The sequence below is a fragment of the Hyperoodon ampullatus genome, assembly GCF_949752795.1.
Source record: "Hyperoodon ampullatus genome assembly, chromosome: 19".
Taxonomy (NCBI): Eukaryota; Metazoa; Chordata; class Mammalia; order Artiodactyla; family Ziphiidae; genus Hyperoodon; species Hyperoodon ampullatus.
In genome coordinates this window covers 41,256,726-41,279,611 of record NC_136932.1, presented here as the reverse complement: position 1 = coordinate 41,279,611, position 22,886 = coordinate 41,256,726, and the positions used below count along the sequence as shown (strand labels likewise).

Genomic DNA, 22,886 nt, shown 5'->3' with positions numbered 1-22,886 from the left:
AAAAATAAGGCTGCGGTGAGGAAGGGAGGGGGTGTGTGGGTCCAAGCCTGCCTGGAGCCCAGAGGAAAATCTGAGACAACGGTCCGGGCTGCTGTGACACACGCTTCCCGTACCAGTGGCCAGTGGGATCTCACCCGCCTGCAGCCATGGCCCTTGGCAGTCCTTGAAGAGGGAAAACAACCGAGAAAGGCTCAGGCAGGGCCTGACCTAGGGTCTTACGGCCTGTATGAGGCCCCGTTCCCTGGAAGGGTTTCTCTGGCCTTCTGCCTGGAACTCAGGCCTTGGACCCAAGACTAGGTTGCTGGGGGGTACTGGGGTGGGGACATCCAAAGCTGCCCGCGCCTTGGTGTCTAGACTGCTCAGGAGTTCCCAGGGACCCTGGATGCCCATCTGGGTATGGTGAAATATTCCTCCCCTTTACGAGGAACTCTGTTCAGTAGAGGAAGTCAAGGAAGGCTTCCTGGGACTTCCCTGGCAGTCCAGTGGTTGGGACTTAACCTTCCAATGCAGGGGGTATGGGTTGGAGGCCTGGTCAGGGAGCTGGGATCCCACATGCTGCAGGGCCAAGGAACCAAAGTATGGAACAGAGGCAGTGTTGTAGCAAGTTCAATGAAGGCTTTGAAAATGGTTCACATCAAAAAAAAGAATCTTTAAAAAAAAAAAAAAAAAGGAAGGCTTCCTGGAGGCAGAGGCAAATGCTGGCCCTTAAAGTCATGGTTGGGGGAGTGCGTCCAGTCAGATGGCTAGGATGTGCCTTGGGGAGGAAGCAAGAGTGTTTTGATTTGCTGTGGACCCATGCCACCTTTATGATGACCATTTTGATATGGCTTCCCTCCCAGAAAGTGGGCCTGTGGTTGCTGCAGATCCACGCCCTCCTCTGGGCCGTGGGTGGGGACCCACAGTGCAGGGCCCAGGGGGACTTTTACCCTCCTACCATCTCCTGACTGTATCCATCCTTCCGTCTACCCAACGCCTAAATTGTGATGGTCCCTGTCCTGGGTTCTGGAGATGACTTGCCATGGTCCCAGCTCTCAGGGGGCTCCTGATCTAGTGGGGGGTGAGGCAGGCCCCTGCCCATCCACCTATGCATCCACGGCACAAACAGTCACTGTGTGCCGGACCCCGGGCTGGGGGGCAAGAGTGAACCACGCAGAGGCTTGTGGCAGAAAAACAAGCTTTGGTTTTTGATAATAGACCCGGTTTCAAATCTCACCCCTGACATCTTATGTGCTGTATGACAAGTTATTTCATTTCTTGGAGCCTCAGTTTCCTCATATGTAAAATGGGGATGATAGTCATAGATAAGCCTGGGTAGCAGGGATAGAAATACCCTCTGTAGAGCCTCACGTAGTACCTGGAACTTAGCAGGAACCAGCAACTAGTGGCTCTTTGCTCCCGGCCACAGTGGATCCAAGGAGCTCATATCCGTGTCCCTCTGTGTCTTCTCTGTAGAACAAACTAATCCTAGTGTGACAAGTGTTAAAACAAGGATGGACAGGGGAGAGTGGGGGCAACTAGCTTATGGAGGGTGGTGGGAGGGGGAGGAATTAGGGAAGACTTCCCAGAAGAGGATGCATCTAAACTAGTCTTGAACGTATGGCAAGAATTAGCTCAGCCAACAAAATCGCACCAGGGTAAGAAGAGGGAGTGTGTGTAGTCAGGGGCCCATGAGTAGTTTGGGGTAGCTAGGGTATGGGGTGCGGGGTGGTGTCCTGAGAAGTGAGGCTGGAGGGTGGGGTTGGCGGGGCTGAACCTGCAGCCCCATGGCCTGCTGAAGGCAGGGGAGCCACAGGTGAAGGTGATTCTGCAAGAGAGGGATGTGATTGGATCAGGAGGCTACAGAGGCCCTGGCTCAGGACTGGGAGCGGGCTGTGAGGCCGGGAGGTGAGCGTGGGTGGTTCCCCAAGGTCGGGCCCAGCCATGCCACCCACAGGGCCTCATCGAACTCAGGGCCTCTGAGGCCGGGTCGGGGCACCTCGGAGATCCCACTTGGTGGACCTGCCATCCGCAGGCCCAGGACCGGCCCCTGGTTTCTGCCTTCAAGGTAAAGTCACAGCCCGCCCTGGTTATTAAGTCATTAGCTGGGTCTCACACAGCCTCTTCATTATGGGTAATTATGGTGAATCCACTCTGGGTATTAACAAGGAGGAGACCAGCTGCTCTTGGCTGTCGGGCTGCTAGAACAGGAAATCCCTCAGCATCCCATGCCTGGGTCTTGGGTGGGGGGACAGTGGCTTTTTCCCCAGCCCCAGCCACTGGACGGGACCCTCGTACTGTGTTTGGAGATTCCACTTTCACCCATTTCCCTGTTGTGTGACTGAACATGTGGCTTACCCTTCTGTGCCTCAGTTTCCTCATCTATCCAGTGAGATGATAGTACCAGCCTCATAGGGTTGTGTGAGGGTCAAACTAATGAAGCACTTAATGCTCAATAATACAAACCATCATCATTTTAAATGCTGACATCATCATCATCATTGTGTGGAATAGTTCTGGGAGTCCCCCGAAGGCAGGGTCCTGGTCCCTTCCTCTGTCCCCTGCATGGGGAGCTCCTGAGACAGGCCCTGTCTCCTTTCTCCCCTCTTCCTTCTCAGTGCAGACATGCAGGGGTCAGGGGGACTCTGGCCTGTGGCCCAGCCTCCTGCTGTCCTCAGATAAGCTGAGGCAGGGGCCCTGGGAGCTGTGGGGCTGGGGGTTGGGCTTACCCAGGAGCCCTGGTTGAGGGCTGCACGAGGTCAGAGGGGGCTGGGCAGTTGCTGGCCTCTATACAACCACGGCTGGGTCTGTCCACAGCTGTCAATCGTTTCTAGTTGTTCTGGTTGCTGCCTCCGCTTTGATGTAAAAAGCCCTAACAAGAGCGAGAGCGCAGAGGTGGCTGGGAGTTGGGAGAAGGGCAGACGTGGCCTCGAGGGCTCCGCTTCCCGCAGGGAAGCAGGCCCGGAGCCCTGCCTGCTTCCCTCTGCCTCTGGGCTCCTGCATCAGAAAATTGGGAGTCCTGGTTTTTGTCCTGAGGACAGCTGGGGGAGCACGTTTGTGCACACGTGCAGGTGAGCGGGTGTGTGTGTTGCCTGTGAGCCCTCTCCGCCCTCCCCTTGGCCAGGGGGCTTCTCCTGCAGCTTTCAGTGGCTGCCCACCCACTCTCCGGGCTGTGGGCTTTGTGGTCTCCCCTGACGGCAGGGTCCACGTCTGGGGTCCCAGCACTTAGTCTGGGGCTGAGCTGCAGATGGGCAAGAGGCCCAGGCTGGTAGGAGGCTTGGCTGCCCCGCTGGGCCGAGTAACCATGGAGAAGCCTCGCCTGTCTGCGCCTTGGACCCCACACTGGCCGAGTGAGGGGATGTGGTCCTATCCCCAGTGTGAGCACCTCAGGGTAGAAGCTTGGCCTCCAAGGCTTCTAGTGGCCTGGCTAAACTCGGCGGGGTGGAGTTCTGTAGATGGGGCCAGGCTGGGCCCTGCAAGGTGGAAAGAGGGCTGGGCTGGGGCTGAGGGTCGCCTAGGCGGGGTGTGCGAATGGGGGCACCCAGGCGTCGGGCGTCGCCAGTAAGCATCCTCTGTCTTCTCCTCCCAGGTGTCCTTCTGGACATCCAGCAGCACTTTGGGGTCAAGGACCGAGGCGCCGGCTTGCTGCAGTCAGGTGAGGCCCACCTCCCGCCCTGGCCCCCCTTCTGCTTTCTAATACCTGGTGGGGATTCCCTGCCTGTCTCTTCCCTGGTCCTGAGTCGCTGGAAAGAGCGTGAGTTTTGTGTCCAAATCCCACCTGTTGCCACTCACAAAAGGCACCACTTCCCCGAGCCTCTGCTTCTATTCTTGTGAAACAAAGCAAATAACACCTGCCCTGAGGGCCTGTGGGTGAGATACAGGAATGCAGGCAACCTGGGAATCACCTCTCAGTTGCCAAAACAGGAAACTCCAGCTGGTCAGCCCCAGAGCATCTCGCAAACCCAGGGCAGGAGCCTGAGAACCGGGGTCCCAGACTAGCCCTGGTCTTGAGGTTCTCGGCCCCTCAACCCCCGGGGCCCAGCCTTGGGACTGGTGGAGAGGCAGGGCCCGAGCCCCCCTGGGCCAGGGCAGCGTGGTAGGTGATTAAGCAGTTATGCCAACCTCTGCCCCTCCCTCCAGGGTCCATGTCAACCTTGTGGCTGCCCTGCCTGCTGTGTAGTCCTGTAGGACCTGAGCTCCTGGCCCTCCACTGGCTGTGGCCCTGCCGGCTGTGCCCTCTGCAGGACTCTCAGGCCTGGGCAGAGACTCAGAGCCAGTATTACATCCCAGGGCTAGTTCTGACTCGGTCCTGACCTTGCTGTTTGGCCAGCTCCCTTGGCCCTGATTTCCCCTTGGTCCTGGAGTCCATCTGGCTGTGAGGCCCAGTTAGATGTGGCTGCGAAGGTGCATGGTCTGCATTCCACTCTGGGAACCCCGTCCCCTCCCGGGCTCCCCTGGGAGGGAGGGGCGGAGGGGCTGGCTCTGTCCAGGAGCCTGCCTGACCTGTCTGGGTGGCATTCCACCACGCACTGTGCCAGGCCTCCACGGCCTCCTTGAGCCACAGCCATTCAGCTAGGCTCACTGCCCATCCTCATTTCCCAGATGGGGCCTCTGGGGCTCAGAGAGGGGAGATGAAAGCTCCAGGGTTCAGCCCGAATACGTGAGAATTAACCGAGCTAGGACTAGGGCAAGGCTGTGCCGTCCAGCTCCTCCTAAGGGCGCCCAGGTCCCTGCCCCTGCAGACATCATCTCCACCCGGGATGTGAGCCCAAGCCCCTCTGCTGGCTCCTGCCCCCCGCCCCCCTTGCTTGGCCTCCCTGACTAGGTCAGAGCAAGTCATCCTGCCCTCGGGGGCCTGGGACAGGTTCCTCCAGCCTCCCGGGCTCCGTGCAATGCAGTGACCAGCACTTACAGCTGGAGAGACAGTTCAAGCCGGATGGAAGTGTGGGAGGGATCAGGCTGCCGAGTGGTGAGGGCAGGGCGGGAGGGAGCCTGGCTGCCCATCCCCCTCCTCCGTGGCCCCTGCGTCACTGGGGACCCAGCCCAAGCCTCATCCCCCTCCTGCTCTTGGCGTTGCTGACTGATCTGCTCTGGCCTCCTCCATTCAACTCCCACTGATCGAGGTCAGGGCCAGTGCAGCCGCCCAGGGAGCGGGTGGGAGGGCTGCGAGGGTCATAGCGCTGCCTCAATTATGTCCCAGGCTGTGTCCTTCTTATCCCTGGCGACCTGGCCGGAGGGGGATACATCATCCACAGCATCATCTTGTTTGAGTCTTCCTCCTACAAGCCCCCTTTGGTCAGCTTCACTTTCCAAATGGAAGGACAGAGGTCAAGAGAGGGGAAATGACTTGTTGAAGGTCTCATGGTGAGAGAGTAGCAGGCCTGGCATTGGGACTTCTGCGTATGAGGTCCTCTTGGCGCGGGATGGGGGCACAGATGGCCGCTGGATTGGTGAGGCTTATCCCAGGCGTCTGAGTGTCTAGCACCTCAGTGTTCTCTGGGCCGGTGCCTCTGGGCCACGGTGAGAGTTCCCAGCGCTCTCCGAGACCCTCTGGTCATTACTCTGTGGCCCTCACCCTACCACCTACCCTGGGCACAACTGGAATGGCTCCCCAGAGTGTCCTTGCCTCTCTGGCCAACTGAGCCAAGAAGCCAGGTGGGCTAGACCAGGATGTGACTCAATGGGCTACCAGGCAAGTCACCTGATTGGCCTCAGCCCCAGGCACCTGGCTCTCCTCTGATCAGGTCAGAGCCAGGTGTTGCTGCTTGCCCAGATCAAAGGGCCAGGGCTGACAGCTGGGATGCCTGCTTATGTGTGGGCACCAGGAGCTGCTGGGCCGGGAGACAGGGATGGGGGGGTGCGTGGGGTGGCTGAGAGTTCGGCCTGGGCCTGCCCCTGCTGTTTCCCCTCGGGACCAACTCAGGGCTGGGGTTCGTGGCATCACAAGGAAGTGTCAGGATGGGGGGGCGGGGACAGAGGAAGAACCAGCTCAGACTGAAACCAGACAGCGCCTGTGCTTTGGGGCTGAGTCTCCTTCTGGCCTTGCTCCCTCCTCACTGTGGCCAGCCTGGCAATATCCTCCCGCTTCGACAGAGACTCAGGTTCTGAAGGCAGAGCTGGGCGGCCCCGGTGGCTCTCCCCCGCAGGACCCTCCTGTTAGAAGGGAGGCCCGAGAACCTCCCTCCCTGAGGCCTCAGTGGCCAACCTAGGGTTTATATTCTGAGCGGAGTTTGAAGGTGGAGCAGTTCCCATTCTTCCCGTAGGGGCTCTGAGTCTGGTGGGCTTCCAGGTACCGATGGGGCCGGCTGTTCTGGGTCCTCCCCATCATCCTGCCGGCCTGCGCCTCCATCCTCCCCATCCTGTGGGTAGGGAGGGTGCTCGGGCAGAGCCTGACCCCACCCACCCCACGCCTGCTCGAGCACCCTCCCTGCCCACAGGATGTGGAGGATGGCGAGTCTCCTCCAAATAACAAGTTGGCCGGATCCGGACTTTGTAAAAATAGCCCTGGTTCAGCCCAGGCTGAGGTGGGGCTGGACATGGGCTCCAAGGCCACAGTCTGGGGGCTCAGGGCTCCCCCAGTGCAGACCTCACCCTCTTCTGCTCCAGGGCCGCCTTCTCAGCAGCTCCGTGGGTTCGGAGTGCAGGTGGTCCGGGGGCTGCCTGCAGGGGTGCAGAACTCTCAGTGGGAGTCGTTTCAAGCTTTGGGTGCTGGCCTCCTCGGCAGGCCCACGGGAGCAGGCCTTCAGCCAGCACCATGAGAGGTGGGTGGCACCTCAGGGATGCTGCCCAAGCCCTGTCTCCTGGATGACCCCCTGCCGGCCCTGTGAGGAGCGGCGCATCACCCATCTTGGAGAGGAGGGAGTGAGGCTCAGCCCCAGCTTCTCCGGGTGAGCCAGGGGCTCTGACTCCTCCCACTCGGCCCTCCGGGGCCCTGCCCCCTGCCCTGGCTCCCTGCCCGCGGCTCCATTGTCCCAGACCTGTGGGCTCAGCACACGTGAGCTGACGGAGGGCTTCCCCACACCCCGACCACAGGATGTCCTCGTGCCGGGAAAGCTGGCCCTGCTGAGACCAGGGGTGGGGCAGCCAGTCTGCCCAGAAAGCTCTCCTCAACCAGACAAAGACTGTGGGGTTGTGGGTGCTGAGCCCAGGAAGCTTCTAGGCCGGGCTGGTCTTTATTTTCAGCAGAGCTTCCTGCTGGCTGGAGAAGGGTCTGCGCCCCCATCTGGGACATGGGTCACCTGTCCAGGCCTTTGCCTGTGCTGTTGCTTCTTCTTCTTTTTTTTTTTAATTAATTAATTAAATAATTATTTGGCTGCGTTGGGTCTTCGTTGCTGTGCGCTGGCTTTCTCTAGTTGCGGCGAGTGGTGGCCACTCTTCGTTGCGGTGCGCGGGCTTCTCATTGCGGTGGCTTCTCTTGTTGCGGAGCACGGGCTCTAGGCGCACGGGCTCTAGGCACGCGGGCTTCAGTAGTTGTGGCACGTGGGCTCAGTAGTTGTGGCTTGCGGGCTCTAGAGCACAGGCTCAGTAGTTGTGGTGCACGGGCTTAGTTGTTCTGCGGCATGTGGGATCTTCCCGGACCAGGGCTCAAACCTGTGTCCCCTGCATTGGCAGGTGGATTCTTAACCACCACGCCACCAGGGAAGCCCCTGTGCTGTTCCTTCTGCCAGGAATTTTTTTCCCTCCAGGCCCTACCTAGTTGTGTTCAGCCCTCTCTGCTGGCCTGTGACAACCCTGAGGGCCGGGAGAGGCCCTTTCTCTTGGCTCCCCAGAGCAGAAGTGAGGGCTGGAAAGATGGATTGTGTCTCCCTGATGACCTTGGATTCCCTTGTCCCCAAGGGGAAGGCCCTGAGAGACAAGAGAGTCCAGGGTCGGGAGGGTTGCTGTGTCATCTTGGGCAAGTTCTTCCACCTTCCAGTGGCCCCAGCTGTACAATGGGACAGACGGTAAAACTCAGGTTGGCACTTGGTGACCTTTGGCAGGACAGGGGTGGGGATGGGGTGTGGCTACCCCAGCAGGAGTCCATCTGAAGTCCCAGGTGCCTCTGCCCACCCAGAAGAGCAGGCAGAAAGCCAGCGGGGAAAGCACTAGGGGGGCTGCCTTCCGCTTCTGCTGTGGACAGGAGGATAGGGATGGACCAGGATGGCTGAGGTCTGGCTGAGGCCTGGCTCACCTCCTTCAGCCCCTCTGCACCCACCCAGTGGGGGCTTGGCCAGTGCTCCTCCTTGAAGGGGGAGAACAGTGTGCTGTGGATCTCTACTGCCCTCTAACTAACACCAAACCTGGTACTAGGGGTTAGGGCCCCATCTCCCTCAGTGCTGTCATCTCCCACTGCTTCCTCTTTCGATCACCTTCCCAGCCTGCAGCCTCATGCATCTTCCTGCTGTCCCCGACACACCCTGAACCTTCTGTGACCTTTGGAACATCAGCTGGGATCTTCTGCCTTCCCAGCCTGGCCGCCTGTGGTGTGATTTAGAGCAAGGACTCTGGAGTCAAATTGGGGTATAAATTCTGGCTTAGCCACACACGAGCTGTGTGATGTCACTCCTTTTAGCCTCTACTGTGTCCTCTGTAAGATGAAGATAATAGGGAGAATCAAACGAGATCATCTGTGCTTATGTCCAGGGCACATCCCTGGGCCTTGCCTGTAGTAAATGCTCCATGAACGGTAACTGCAATTATTATTAACAATAAGCATTATGCCTCATTAACCATTATACAGTCTTATAAGATTTGTAATTTATATTTTAGTATACTTGATTTTAAGTAGTATCATCACGGTGAACTCCTACGCAGCCTTCAATGCCCTGCTCCGCCATCACTGCTTCTATGAAGCCTCCCTTCATTGTCTTGGTAGGATTTGGCCCTCCTTGCTGGTTTCCTGGCATTTTAACTCTTTAAGCTGGGCAACCCATGGACAGGGTCTGCTCCTTGGCCAGACAGGGGGGCAACTCCTATTCTGATTCTTCCCACTCCTTACCTAATACAGATAGGCATAGAGGGAACAATTCTTCCTTCTCCCCTAACATGTGTAAGTCCTGATGAGACTGAAATCTCTTTCCGGCCCATATCCTGGTCTGATCTCAGGCAGGTCCTGGGAGACAGACCCAGCAGGAAAAATTCTTTTTCTAGATAAGAGGAAATAATTTCTACCTTGACTGATCTAAACAAGGGCCCAGTGTTGACCAAGGCTGACCCACTCTGGGCATGGGCAGGGCCTGGCATTAAGCACCTTACACGCATTATCCCGTCCAGTGCTCAGAGCAAGCAGGGAGTTGCTATTTTTATCTTCATTTTACAGATGAGGAAGTTGGCGCGCTGGAGGTGGCTTAGGTTCATGGGAGTTGATTGTTAAATTTTCAGGAATTGTGTGAGCTTGTTGTTAAGCACAACCGTTATTACAAACTAAATTATATAAACTTACAATTAAACAAATCACAGCATAGTACAGGGAGATCGGCTTGGTGCTTCGCGATGACCTAGAGGGGTGGGATAGGGAAGGTGGGAGGGAGACTCAAGAGGGAGGGGATATGGGGACATGTGTATGCACACGGCCGATTCGCTTTGCTGTGCAACAGAAACTAACACAGTATTGTGAAGCAATTATACAATTATACTTTGTATAATTATACTCCAAAGAGCTATTAAAAAAAAACCCAAAGGTAATAAACACTCAGAATTCATTACCCCCTAATTATTTTGCTACCTTTCACTATTTACTTTCTTAAGGTTATTTATGTCTGTTGGATCTAGGTGGTAGAAATACTCTATGTACAACTCTGTGACTGCATCTCTCTTCCCAACTCTGATTAGTGACATCACATTGGTAGCTTGAAATCAGGCCATGGTGGGAGTATTTGCACCATGAAAAGGGGCAAACACTACACATCAGGGCTCTCCCCCCACTGCCTCATTTTTGGAGAGCCAGTTGCTAAACATTTATCAGCGCACCACTGAATTGAGCGACAGAGAGGTTGTGACCTTCCCAAGGTCACCCAGCTGGGAAGGAATAGAGCTGAATTCAAGACCAGGCACTGCGTCTCTGGTGCCCAGATTTGTGCACCTCTCTGCTGATTCTGCCCGAGGCCCCAATCACGCAGTTGGGATTAAGAGATTGCCCCCCACACCCATACACGCCCACCGTCCTGCTCCCTGGGATAAGTGAGGGACGCTGCACCAGCCCAGCCTGCTCTCCCCTCCTTGCCTCCTTCCTCCCCTCCCTCTATCTCTTCTCCTAGGGGCTCAGGTCTGTGAGGGAACAGCCAGACCCTGTGAATGTTTAGCTTGGCCGGCCGCCTTATCTGCCCACCCGGCCTTTGTCTGGCCATCTGCCCATCAGCTGTGGGATTGCCTTCCAGGAGGAGGAATCAGGGGCTGCCTCACCGCATGACCTAACAACTACCCTGCGTTGCTGGACTCTTTATCCCCCCTGGGACCTCGAAGTCCCCTCCCATACTGGTAGTGCCATCCCCACAGGGTCCTCTAAGACTCTGCTGCTCTATTGTTCTGGAAGAACAAAACCAGGTCACATCACTCCTCTGCTCAGCATCCTCTGGTGTTTTCCTTTCTCACCCGTAGAAGCCACAGTCACCACAGTGAGCCACAAGGCCCTACCCCATCTGGCCTTTGCCCCAGGGTCCCTCTGCTCCAGCCACTCTGGTCTATTTGTTGTTCCACAAATATGCTAAGCACATTCCTGCCCCAGGGCCTTTGCACTTGCTGTTCTCAACCCAATATTTGCATGATTTGTCTCCTCATCTCCTCCAGGTCTTTGCTGAAATGTCACCTCTGACCTTTCTATTTAAAATTTTAACATCTGTTTTCTTTTTCTCACACACTTTTCCTATCTCCTGTTTCTGCCCTTTTTCCCTCCTTAGCATGTGTCATCCCTGGACATACTATATTTTTTATTTCATTGTTTCTCACTAGAATGAAAACTCCAAGAGTCTAGGAATTTTGGTCTTTGTTGAATGGATGAAAGGATGGATGAATGAATGAGTGAATGAATGAATGAATGAACAAATGAATGACAATGTTTCCAAATGTCAGGAAAGTCTCTGCAGTCTGCTGGGAGTGAGGGTGGCTGTGTGATCTGGCAGGTATGAGACTGGGGTTTCCAGGTCCAGTTCTGTCCCAATTTGCTGTGTGACCTTGGGTAGGTCCCTTTCCCTCTCTGAACCTCTTTTTCAAGTATAATAAGGAGAGTAGCGTGGCAAAGTATAAGGGACACTGGTTCTGGAGTCAGACAGGGGGTCAAATCCCCACTGGGACATTTACTACCGGTGGGGCCTTAGGCAAGTCACTTCTCTCTGAGTGTCTCCCCATCTGTGAGGTGGGATGGGGGTCGGAAAGATACACAAGATGCTGTGTGGTGAGCCCCTAGCACAGCCCCTGACAAGTAGAAAATGTTCAGTGAATAATCTTTACTCTTTTAAAAAGTACCCGAAGGGCTCACTGCCCCTGGGCGTTGAAGAGGATGGGGTCGTGGAGTCTCCTAACCCAGAGGCCTGTCCCGCCTCCCCAGGGCCCAGGTCTGGCCGAGGTTGCCCCTCTCAGGCAGCGGCTGCTTCCTCAGCAGGCACTTGGCCTCTCGCTGGGTGGTCTGGGCGGGTGGGCTCAGCCATGAGACCCGTGTGCCACACCTGCGGCTCTTCTCTCCCCACACAGTGTTCATCTGCAGCTTCATGGTGGCTGCCCCCATCTTTGGCTACCTGGGTGACCGCTTCAACAGGAAAGTGATCCTCAGCTGTGGGATTTTCTTCTGGTCGGCCGTCACATTCTCCAGCTCCTTCATCCCGCAGCAGGTAAGGCCTGCCCGGGCTTTCCACCCGGCATTCCTGCTCATCCCGTCCGTGTGTCCTGGTTCCTCCAGTGGGTGGCAAGTCTGACTGACCTAGTCTAGACTGGGGTTCCAGCCCGTTGGGTCCAAGTATGGTGGGATGAGGGGGGTCTTTGGGTACTTCTATACACTGGCCCTACCGATTGGGCTTTCCCCGTGCTGGCCTTGAACTGAGGGACTCACAGCCCTGTATGGCATCCTGACTCTCTCTGAGCTGCTTCTGATTTGGAGAGGATGCAAGGATCAGGGGGCAAGTCTGGCCAAGGAGTCCGGACCCTTGGGTTCTAGTTCTGGCTCTGCCATCATCTTGCTGTGTGACCCTAGATACATCACTACCCTTCTCTAGGCCTCACACAGTTTGCTCTTTGTCCGACCATCAGCCAACTCCCTGGGTCAAAGTCCTAGGGAGACAAACATTAGATCAGTGTAAGGAAGATCTTTCTTTCTTGTTTTTTTTTTGGCCACAATGTGCAGCTTGTGGGATGTTAGTTCCCCAACCAGGGATTGAACCTAGGCCCTCAGCAATGAGAGTGTGGAGTCCTAACCACTGGACTGCCAGGGAATTCCCAGGAAGGAAGATGTTTCTTACTTGGCTCCCACAGTTCTGGATTTGAATATCCCAATTCTGTTGTCCACTCAGCTTTGTGATCTGGAGAAACTTAACTTCTCTGAGTCTCAGTTTCCTCATCTTTAATTGGGGATAATACTTCTTAGTATGAAGGGTGGTTGTGAGAAATAATTGAACTCATGAATGTCCAGACCCTGACCCATGGCAGGTTTCAACAAATCATTATTTCTGTTCTTTCTTCCAATGAGGAGATATGTTGTTCTGAGAGGTAGTGAGTGTCCCGTCACTAGGGGTCTTCAAGCAAAGGACAGACAATCACATGATGGCTACTATAGAGGGAGATAGAGGAAGAAGGGGAGGGACTTCCCTGGTGGCGCAGTGGATGAGAATCCGCCTGCCAATGCAGGGGACACAGGTTCGAGCCCTGGTCCAGGAAGATCCCACATGCCGTGGAGCAACTAAGCCCATGTACCGCAACTACTGAGCCTGTACTTTAGAGCCCGCATGCCGCAACTACTGAGCCCATGCGCCACAACTACTGAGCCTGAGCTCTAGAGCCCGCGTGCTGCAACTATGAAATCTGCGCACCTAGAGCCCGTGCTCCGCAACAAGAGAAACCACCACAATGAGAAACCCGCGCACCATAATGAAGAGTAGCCCCTGCTCGCCGCAACTAGAGAAAGCCTGCACGCAGCAATGAAGACCCAAAGCAGCCCCAAATAAATAAAATTAAATCTTTAAAAAAAAAAAAAAAAAGAGGGGGAGAAGACCAGGATTTGCCTTCAGGGAGCGTTCGGCCTAGGGGACAAAGGAGGACACCCTGGCCTTGGGAGCACCCAGGCCTGGGGATGGGAAGATGTGACAGGAGCTCCCATGTTCAGAGCCTTCAAGATAAGCAAAGTGCTGAAAGTCCTCACTGAAGAGAGAGCAGTCTCTGACATCCATGTGGTCAGGGACGACTTCCTGGAGGAGGTGGCAGTTGAGCTGGGCAGGCAAGACAGGGAGGTTAGGCCTTTTGGTGAAGATAGCACAGGCAGAGGGAGCAGCCCCATGGAGGCAGAAATGGTGGAGTGTGTTAATAGATTGAGGAGGAGAGTGCTTTGGCTGGAAAGGAAGGCAGGGACCAGGTCATGGAGAGCCTTGAATGCCAGGTTGGAAGGCCTGAGCTTTCTCCTGAGGGAAGTGCTGGACCCTGGAAGAGTCTGAAGAAGGGCAGTGGTGAGTCAGATTTACACTGATCGAGAGGAGGTTGCAGGTGAGGGCAGAGAGAACTGGCAGGTTTGGGGGATACAAGTTTGCTTCCTGGGGCAGCTTCATAGAGAAGGGTCAGGCCAGGTAATAAGCTCCAGGCCTAGGACTTCCCTGGTGGCGTAGTGGTTAAGAATCCACCTGCCAATGCAGGGGACACAGGTTCGAGCCCTGGTCCGGGAAGATCCCACATGCCACGGAGCAACTAAGCCTGTGCGCCACAACTACTGAGCCTGCGCTCTAGAGCCCACGAGCCACAACTACTGAGCCTGCGAGCCACAACTACTGAAGCCCGTGCACCTAGAGCCCGTGCTCTGCAACAAGAGAAGCCACCACAATGAGAAGCCCGCGCACCACAATGAAGAGTAGCCCCTGCTAGCCGCAACTAGAGAAAGCCCGTGTGCAGCAACAAAGACCCAATGCAGCCAAAAATAAATTTAAAAAAAACAAAAAAACAACCCAGGCCTAGAACGTCAGGTAGAGCCTGATGGCCACAGTCAAAAATGGGGACTGGACCAGAAGAAGCTTCTGGACCCCCTCTGGGTCTTGTTCTGCCCCTGACCAGGCTCATCATCTGACCTCTGGGGCTGCTTCTGGGATTGACCAGTGAGTACAGGACCACGATGTCAAGGCTGGGCCCCACCCTGGGTGTGTGGAAGGAAGGGAGAGATGGGGAGAGAAGATGAGCAGAGGCAGAGAGAGAAACAGACGGATCCCCCCCAGTTAATCTATGAGTTCATTGCAGTCACAATCCGAGTGCCGTGGGGGTGTTTGGTGGACCTTGGCAATGTGATTCTGAAGTAAATCTGGCAGAGAAAGTGCCCAGGAACAGCCAAGAACATTGTGAAAACAACAATGAAAGGGCTCTTGTCCTATCAGTTATCAAAACATGGCTATTCTAATGAAAACAGCAGAGGGGTAAACTAAAAGATCAAGGAAACAGAGTCGTCCTTTCTATGGGAATTGAGTGAAGGATGAAAGTTGCATCTCAAATAAATAGTTTTGGGAGTATTGACTCTCCATCTGGATGGAAGATAAAGGATGGTCTGTATTTCTAACCATACTTCAAAATAAATCCCAGCTAGGTGAAAGTAAAGTAAAAAGCAAACCATAAAAGTCTAGAACTATAATTCAACAAGAAAAAGACAACCCGGTAGAAAAAAATGGGCAAAGGATAGTGACAGGCATCTCCAGGGGAAGATCCCCCCAAAGGCAACATGTGTAGGAAGAGACGGTTCTCGGCTTCTTGAGTAATCAGGGCCCTGCAAATTGAAACAACAGTGAGTTACCATTTCACACCCCTCAGGTTGCCGGCAATTAAAAAGGCTGACAATACCACGTGTTATTCAAGCTACCAGTGGGTGTGTAAATTGGTAGAGCCTCTTTGGAGAGCAAAGTGGGGCAGGATTTTGTAAAATTCTGTGCACACCCCACAGCCCAGCCTTCTACTTGGGGGTATATGCTGAAGGGAGAAACTCCAACTCGTGGACACAAAGTGACAGGTGCACGTAAGGATGTTTGCTGCAAGTTTTGTAATAGAAAAAAAAAAAGAGAAACTAAATGACCTCGACTTGGGGGACGCCCAGATAGAATGGGGTGTATTCATACTATGAGCTTCTTAGCAGCAAATGAATGAACTAGATCTATATTAACCAGCTGAAATGGGTTTCCAAAAGGTGAGGGAAAAAAAATCACGTTGTGGGACAAGACGCATGGAATGGTCTTTTTTAAAAAATATTTATTTATTTATTTTACTTTTGGCTGTGTCAGGTCTTAGTTGCGGCACGCACAATCTTCGTTGTGGCACGTGGGCTGCTCTCTGGTTGTGGCTCACGTGCTCAGTAGTTGTGGCATGTGGGCTCCCAGTCCCCCAACCAGGGACCGAACCTGCGTCCCCTGCACTGGAAGGTGGATTCTCAACCACCGGACCAGCAGGGAAGTCCCAGGGATGATCTTTTTATGTTTATGTTTTGAGAGCACACAGGGGACACTAAATGTTGTTCCTTGGTATGTGTATGTGCAGGCAAAGGTAGAGAGGAAGTTGTGACAAATGCACAAGATAGCCAGTTCCTGGGGGAGGAGTGGGGATCTATGGGATCCCTTGTCAAAGAGGTCTTATCTGCCTGCTCTTGTACGGAGGAGAATAAGGAAATCACTCCCATTCTCTTTCTCTTTCTAAAATATAACAAACATAAAAGATAAAAGAATATTTTGTATCATTCTGGGATGGACTAGCCTTCTTGAGCAAGATGTGAAAGCCAGAAGCCATTAAGGGAAAATCAACAGCTTGGACCGCATCAAATTGAAAAACACAAAATAAAGCTTCTGTACGATGAGACTCTCCATAAACAAAGTGGAAAGAAAAATGATGGAAAATATTTGTGACCTATCTAATAAATGTCAATTCCCATGATATATAAAACACTAACAGAAACCAATACAAGAAAGACAAAGAACCCAACAGAAAAATAGGCAAAGGCCGTGGGCTGATGCTTCTCAGGGAAAGAAGCACAGGCAAGGGGCCAGGAGAAGGAAGACTCAGAGATGGAGGGTGAGAGAGTGAATGAACTATGGAAACGAGAGGCGCAGAGATGGATGGGCAGGACCAGCGACAGAGAGGGCCGGGAAAGAGATGTGCAGAAACAGGGAGACCCGGAGGAGGGCTGGATGTGGGCAGTGCTGGCCCGATGGGTGGTCGGGGTGGGGCTGGGGAAAAATGACCAGGCTTGGTTCTCAGGCCCTGGGCAGCTGGGGGGATGGAGGGGCTGGGTCCACATCAAAGGGGTAGAACCACTGGCAGCTGGCACGGCCCCACCCTTCCCAGCGTAGCTGGGCTTTGCTCTTTGATGTGTTTATGGGGGAGGGGCACTGAGCCCACTGGGCTGCCCTGCCCGCTCCCCATTTACACTGGGTCCTCAGTGCTGCCAGGGTCAGCCCAGCTGCCTGGTCAGGGGATGGGACACAGAGTAGGGGCGGCTTGAGGCTCCCAAGAGGGGGCCAGAACCCAGGGAGGAAGTCTCCCAATGGGTCGGGGTGGCCGTGGAGACACAGGCTTACGTCCCCCGCCAAACCTACAACTCTCAGCCCCTGAAAGTCCAGCTCCATCCCAGCACTGGGCCAACTAGACCCAGTCCGACCCACTATTCAGAGGCAGGAACTGAGGCCCCGAGTGGCCTGGGGTGTAGTCGTTGCTGAGGCAGGGGTTGGGCTCCACCCTCTCTCCTGTCTCCTGGGCCCTGCCGCGGGTAGGGAGCAAAGCGGGGAGCAGGGATGCGCAGACAGGGGAGCAGGCGGCCCCCCCAGCGCTCTCCGCCCTCCCCCACAGCACTTCTGGCTGTTGGTCCTGTCCCGCGGGCTGGTGGGCATCGGTGAGGCCAGCTACTCCACCATCGCGCCCACCATCATCGGCGACCTCTTCACCAAGAACACGCGCACGCTCATGCTGTCTGTCTTCTACTTCGCCATCCCTCTGGGAAGGTGAGGATCCGGGCCAGGTCCCTTCAGATTTCTGACCACTCCCTCTCCCTGGAGTTTGGCCCTCTGTGACCTAAATACGTGGGCAGGCAGCCTTGAGAAGCGCCTGGACCAGCTCCCAGGCTGGCTGGGGCGGCGGGAGGGGGCGGGGGCCTCCTAGACTGGTGAGCATATCCCCTGCCCCCGATGCCCTGCCCATCCCTGCCTGACCGTCCTGTCCTCTCTGCAGCGGCCTGGGCTACATCACTGGCTCCAGCGTGAAGCAGGCGGCCGGAGACTGGCACTGGGCCTTGCGGGTAAGGACACCCCCAGACCAGCCATTGCCCAGGGTCACCCAGAGATTCAGGGACAGAGCCTCAGCCGCCAGGCTTCCCACCTCGCGGGCCTGGGCTCTTCTCCATCAGTTCACTTGGCGGTGTGAAGGGTGCCAGACTCGCCCCACTCAGGGGCCCCAGTCTGTGAGGACGAAGGAAATTCCACGTTCACGGCGGCACTTCCTGCTGTGGCCCTGTGCTGGGGTGGGGCTGAGACGAGACCTCTGTGTGAGGGCCCCGGGGTCTGGAGCCACTTCCTGTCCTGCAGGAGGATTCGGCACAAGTCTGCCAAGGCCCCAGGACAGTGCAATCAGAGGAAACAGAGATCCCCAGTCTTGTGAAGGAGAGGAAGCTTAAGACAAAGTGTTTTTTCCTCAAAAGCAGGAAGGAAGCAGCCTCCGTGGAATTTTTTGATGGGGGGGCGGCAAATGGAGAGGAACTCCCCAGACCATGGGCTCCCAGGCCTGGTGGGGGTGGGTAGAGTTCCCTGTTCTCAGGAGCTGGTGGAGGAACTGGTATATTGGAATCCAGACTCCCAAGGTGTGCCCTTTCCATCTGGAGAGAGGCCTGGGGCCTTGGAGATTCTGTTCTCGACACTGGGCAGGATGCAGGGAAGACCCAAAGGGGCTCCTGAGCCTGTCTTCTCCTGGAACGCACACGGGATAAGCTACCTGATATATTAGCCGGAAGCTTCATGCGCAGCCGTCCCTTCTCAGTGCCCCACCCCCACCAGGGTGAGGAGCTGGCCTGGGAAACCTTCCCAGACCCGGGGAGGGGGGCAAGAGTCCCCAGGAACTCTCCTCCCAGTCATCATTCCACGTCTGCCCGCCCACCTGTCTTCCTTCTGTTCCATTGATCACCCATCATCCATCACTCGTCACCCATCACCCATCCACTCATCCATCCTCCTGTCCTTCCATGTGTTCATTCATCCACCCAGCAATCTATCCATCCAACCGCCCGTCCGCCCGCCCGTCCGTCCATCCACCTCTCTATTCAGCCATCTGTCCCCCCTCCTCCATCCATCTGACCATCCCTCCCTCCCTTTCACTTTCAGTCCTCTCTCCCCTCCTTCCCCTGGTCGGCACAGCCCGTTTTGAGCCCCCAAGCCCCATATGCTAGCCTCACCCCCAGTGGCTTTGCCCAGTCAGGAAGGCTGGGCAGATACTAGCCCAGAGGAGGAGCCCGGGGCCCAGAGAAGGCGTGGCTGGCCTGCTCCCCCTTCCAGGTGCAGCAGAGACAAAGACGCCTGGGCCCTGGTGTCCTAACTTGGTGCGCCCTGACCCACCAGGTGTCCCCCATCCTGGGCATGATCACAGGAACGCTCATCCTCGTCCTGGTCCCGGCCACTAAGAGAGGCCACGCTGACCAGCTCGGGGGCCAGCTCAAGGCCCGGACGTCATGGCTCCGAGACATGAAGGCCCTGATCCGCAAGTGAGTGCTGCTGGGAGGGGTCCGGTGGGAAGAGGGAGGGAGGGGCGCCGAAATGAGAGGGCCCCAACTTGCAGGCTGGCCCACGCAGCCTGCTCGGCCAGACTCCCTGTCCACAGTGCTGGGGCCACTAGTGGTTATGATCCCTGAAGCCAGAGCCCTCACCCCCAGAGCCCGTAGGCAAGGCATTTGAGGCCTTCTGTCTCTGGGGGAAGGAGTGAGGGAGGAAAGCCTGCCTCCTGGGCCCGACCCTGCCAGCTGCGGGGATGCTGGCCCCCGCTCAGCGTTGCTGCCCCGGCCTCTCCCCAGCCGCAGCTACGTCTTCTCCTCCCTGGCCACGTCGGCCGTGTCCTTCGCCACAGGGGCCCTGGGCATGTGGATCCCGCTCTACCTGCACCGCGCCCAAGTCGTGCAGAAGGCGGCGGAGACGTGCAGCAGCCCTCCCTGTGCGGCCAAGGACAGGTGCGGCCAGGCGGGCTCAGTGGGCGGGTGGGGATGGCGGCGGGGTGAGGGAGGCCGCCGGCCCCTCTACCCCGGCCCTGCCCCCTAACCCGTGCCGCACCGTCCTCTGTCTCCGCAGCCTCATCTTTGGGGCCATCACCTGCTTTACGGGTTTTCTCGGGGTGGTCACGGGCGCAGGAGCCACACGCTGGTGCCGCCTGCGGACCCAGCGGGCTGACCCGCTGGTGTGCGCTGTGGGTATGCTGGGCTCCGCCATCTTCATCTGCCTCATCTTCGTGGCGGCCAAGAGCAGCATCGTGGGGGCCTATGTGAGTGCGGTGGGAGTGCCAGGGTGGTGGGGGAGCTGGGCTCTGGAAGAGGAAATGCAGTCTGACTTGGGGCGGGGGGGTAGGACCCCCCCACGGGGAGGCTCCCCCAGGGCGAGGCTCCAGTCCTCAGTCTCCCCCTGCTCTGTCCAGGGCGGTGGGCCTGGCTTGAAGCCTGTAGATAATCCACAAATTCCCCGTGCGCCTGACCGCCAGGAGCCGGGGAGAGGCTTCTGGGGGCTCCCGGCCAGCAGCCAGGGTGCAGGGAGCAGCCTGGGGCCAGTGGCGGGTAGAGCGCCCCCTGATGGTTGCTCTGGTCTCTCCCGGGCAGATCTGCATCTTTGTAGGGGAGACGCTGCTGTTTTCTAACTGGGCCATCACGGCGGACATCCTCATGGTGAGGCAGGCCAAGGTTGCATCGTGCTGACTGGGTCCTCTCGACCTCTCGGTGCAGACGGGGAGGGTGGGTGACGGGGTGGGAGAGCTCACCGGGCTTGTGAGGGGAGAGAGGATCAGAGACTTGGGGGTCTGCATCGGGGCAGGGCCTGGACTCAGGGCTGAGCAGGCAGAAGGGCAGGATGTGGGGACGGGGTGCCGAGGGCGATGTCTGGAGGCTCAGGTCTGCGGCCGGGAGGCTGGCAGTGCCAGGCTGGCACTGGAGTGGTGCTGTCTGCCAGCGCTCCACCCCCAGGGTCTGAGCTCCCGGGGACTCTGCCCTCCCGGCTCAGCCCGGGTTCCAGGCGCGCCTGCCCGAGTGCCCGTGGCTGGGTCGGGCAGACAGAGACCGTCTTCACGGGGCCAACAATGGGCTCCAGACCAGGCGGCCAGGGACAAAGAGCCATCTGAGCGGCGGCAGGGGCTTGTGTCCTTGGGCGGGACGGGAGCAGCCTGGGAGAAAGCAGGAGGGGGCTGTGGCCTCGAGAACGAGCGGCCGTCTGGGGCAGGGGTGGTAGAGGGGGTGCTGGCTGGTCCTGTCCTCAGGGATCCTCCACGTCAGGGTCGGGAGAGAATTGGGAGAAGGGTATGCACGGGACCGGCAGTGGCGAGGGTGGGAGGTGCCAGGGTGGGCCCTGGGGCCAGGGGGAGGAAGGACTCCTCATGGGGCCACCTTCAGGGCACTTGCGGTTTGGTGCCAGAATGTGGGTCAGCCTAGATCAGTCTGCCTGGGCATCGGGCCCTGCTAGCTCCCCTCCAGGAAGCCTGCCTGGCCCCGCCCGAGCTTCCCTGTATCTGTGCTTCACCGGGGGGGGGGTCTCTCTCCAACACCCACCCCCCTCACCCAGTCCCTGGCTAAGGTGTGATGGGTGGGAGGTCTGAGTCAGCTCAGTGCCAGGCGGGGGTCACTGCACATGTGGGAGTGAAGGTTGGAGTGAGCTTGCCTCAGTCAAGTGCCCTTGGCAGTAGGCAGGACCCCCTCCTCTGCCCCCAGCCCCAGGGGCAGCCCCAGATGCTGACAGGGTTTGGGCCCCAGGGAAATCATGTCCCACTTTATTAAGTGTCACAGCCAAGTGACTAATTATTCTTGGAAATGGGGCCACGCAATCCAGGTCTCCCCTCCCCGCCAGTAACTGGGTGCCCGGTGGGCACTAGCTGCTCTCAGACTGTCCACAAAGGCTGGGGCTCTGACTAGGTGAGGAAGCTGAGCTCGGGGGCAGGGGGCTGTCCAGGGCACCCGCTGAGGTGGCTGCTGCCCGCCCCCTGCTCCTCTGCCACCAGCCCGTCTGACCTTAGCCCGCCCAGCTTTGGAGCTGCAGCCCCTGTGGGTCAGGGCCTGCTTGGTCTGGCGGAGGTTCCGGGGGCCCAGCAGCTCTGGCAGTCCGTGCTGGGGGTGAAAGTGGAGGCTCTGCTAGGCAGGGTCCTGCTTCACCACCATCACCCATCCCAGCCAGCCCAGGCCTTGGCAGGTCCCCACGGAGGTGAAACCAAGATGGGTCTTTAGCTTGTGGGGAGGTGAGGGCAAGACTGAGGCCAGGTTGCCACCTGCGATCCCTGTGCCCCGGGGTGTCGGTTTCCCTGGGACCGGTGCACTTGGCTCCCCGCCAAGGGCCAAGTGCAGACGCTAAGGCAGCCTGCTCTCAGGAGCTGGGGAGGAGGGTGTGAGGGCCCAGGAGAGCAACAAGTCAAGACTCCGGGGCAGGAGTGAGCCTGAGGCCATGGGAGCTTCAGAAGTGTCATGACCCCTGGGATGAGGCCAGGTGGGCACAGCTGACTCCGCTGGCCTCTGACCTGCTGCCTCTTGCACAGTATGTGGTCATCCCCACCAGACGGGCCACCGCTGTTGCCCTGCAGAGCTTCACCTCCCACCTGCTGGGGGACGCCGGAAGCCCCTACCTCATCGGCTTTGTGAGTACTGGGGGCGGGGGCGGCTGGGGCGCAGGGCTTTGGGAGGTGGCCCCGCCCTAACAGCCACCCCCTCCCCTCGTCCCCCAGATCTCCGACCTGATCCGCCAGAGCACCAAGGACTCCCCGCTCTGGGAGTTCCTGAGCCTGGGCTACGCCCTCATGCTCTGCCCTTTCGTCGTGGTCCTGGGCGGCATGTTCTTCCTGGCCACCGCACTCTTCTTCCTCGGCGACCGCGCCAAGGCTGAGCAGCAGTGAGTGGGGGGCTGGGGGTGGGCCTGCTGGGACAGGCGGAAGCGGGAGGGGGGGTCATCTGGCTGACAAGTCCCCGCCTCCAGGCCTTCCCGCCCTCCAGATGCTGCCTCCATCACAAGAGGGAGACCATGGTGGCCCCGGGGCTCTTGTGGTGGCTCTAGGGGGGTTTGTCTCCGGAATGAATGGTTTTCAGGGTTGGGGCTCCGCCCCTTTTCCCTCTCATTTTCTGACTTCTTTCTCCTCTCTTTACTCCTCTCTCTCTCCGTCTCTCCTCTCCCCACTCCTGGGCTCTCCCACCTCCCCCTGGGGCTGACGAGGTCCCTGCCCAGCACATCCGGTCCGCCGGCCCCCGCGATGCGATGCGCCAGAGCAGTGCCCGGGCCAGGCCCCCGCTGATCTGCCACCTTGACCCCCGCCCGTCTCTCCCCCAGGGTGAACCAGCTGGTGATGCCGCATGCATCTGTGAAAGTCTGAGGCAGTGAGTGTGGGACCGGGGGCTAGGGGTGAGACTCCCTGCAGGAGGGAAGAGGCAGGGTTAGCGGAGGGGGAGCACTCAGCTCGCCATGGAAGGGTATTCTGGAAGCAGGAGCAGCTCCTACATCACCTCCGACCTGAGCACATCCCGACCCTGGGTTTGGTCCTCTTCCTCATGAAATGTTGCCGGGATTGACCAGTGG

At 57.5% G+C, this 22,886-nt stretch overlaps 1 protein-coding gene across 1 annotated transcript in view; it reads left to right on the top strand.

The window, feature by feature from the left end:
* Positions 1-22,683, top strand: part of SPNS2 (SPNS lysolipid transporter 2, sphingosine-1-phosphate) — a gene marked incomplete at both ends in the record, with an annotated part of 33,600 nt that extends 10,917 nt beyond the window's left edge. Inside the window, 11 exons of the mRNA XM_079724774.1 lie at positions 3,566-3,631; positions 11,641-11,777; positions 16,954-17,105; positions 17,332-17,398; positions 18,708-18,850; positions 19,157-19,309; positions 19,428-19,617; positions 19,946-20,011; positions 21,859-21,957; positions 22,045-22,208; positions 22,641-22,683. Of these exons, the coding sequence (XP_079580900.1) occupies positions 3,566-3,631; positions 11,641-11,777; positions 16,954-17,105; positions 17,332-17,398; positions 18,708-18,850; positions 19,157-19,309; positions 19,428-19,617; positions 19,946-20,011; positions 21,859-21,957; positions 22,045-22,208; positions 22,641-22,683 (1,280 nt within the window). The remainder of the gene's footprint in view (positions 1-3,565; positions 3,632-11,640; positions 11,778-16,953; positions 17,106-17,331; positions 17,399-18,707; positions 18,851-19,156; positions 19,310-19,427; positions 19,618-19,945; positions 20,012-21,858; positions 21,958-22,044; positions 22,209-22,640) is intronic.
* Positions 22,684-22,886: the final 203 nt, after the last annotated feature.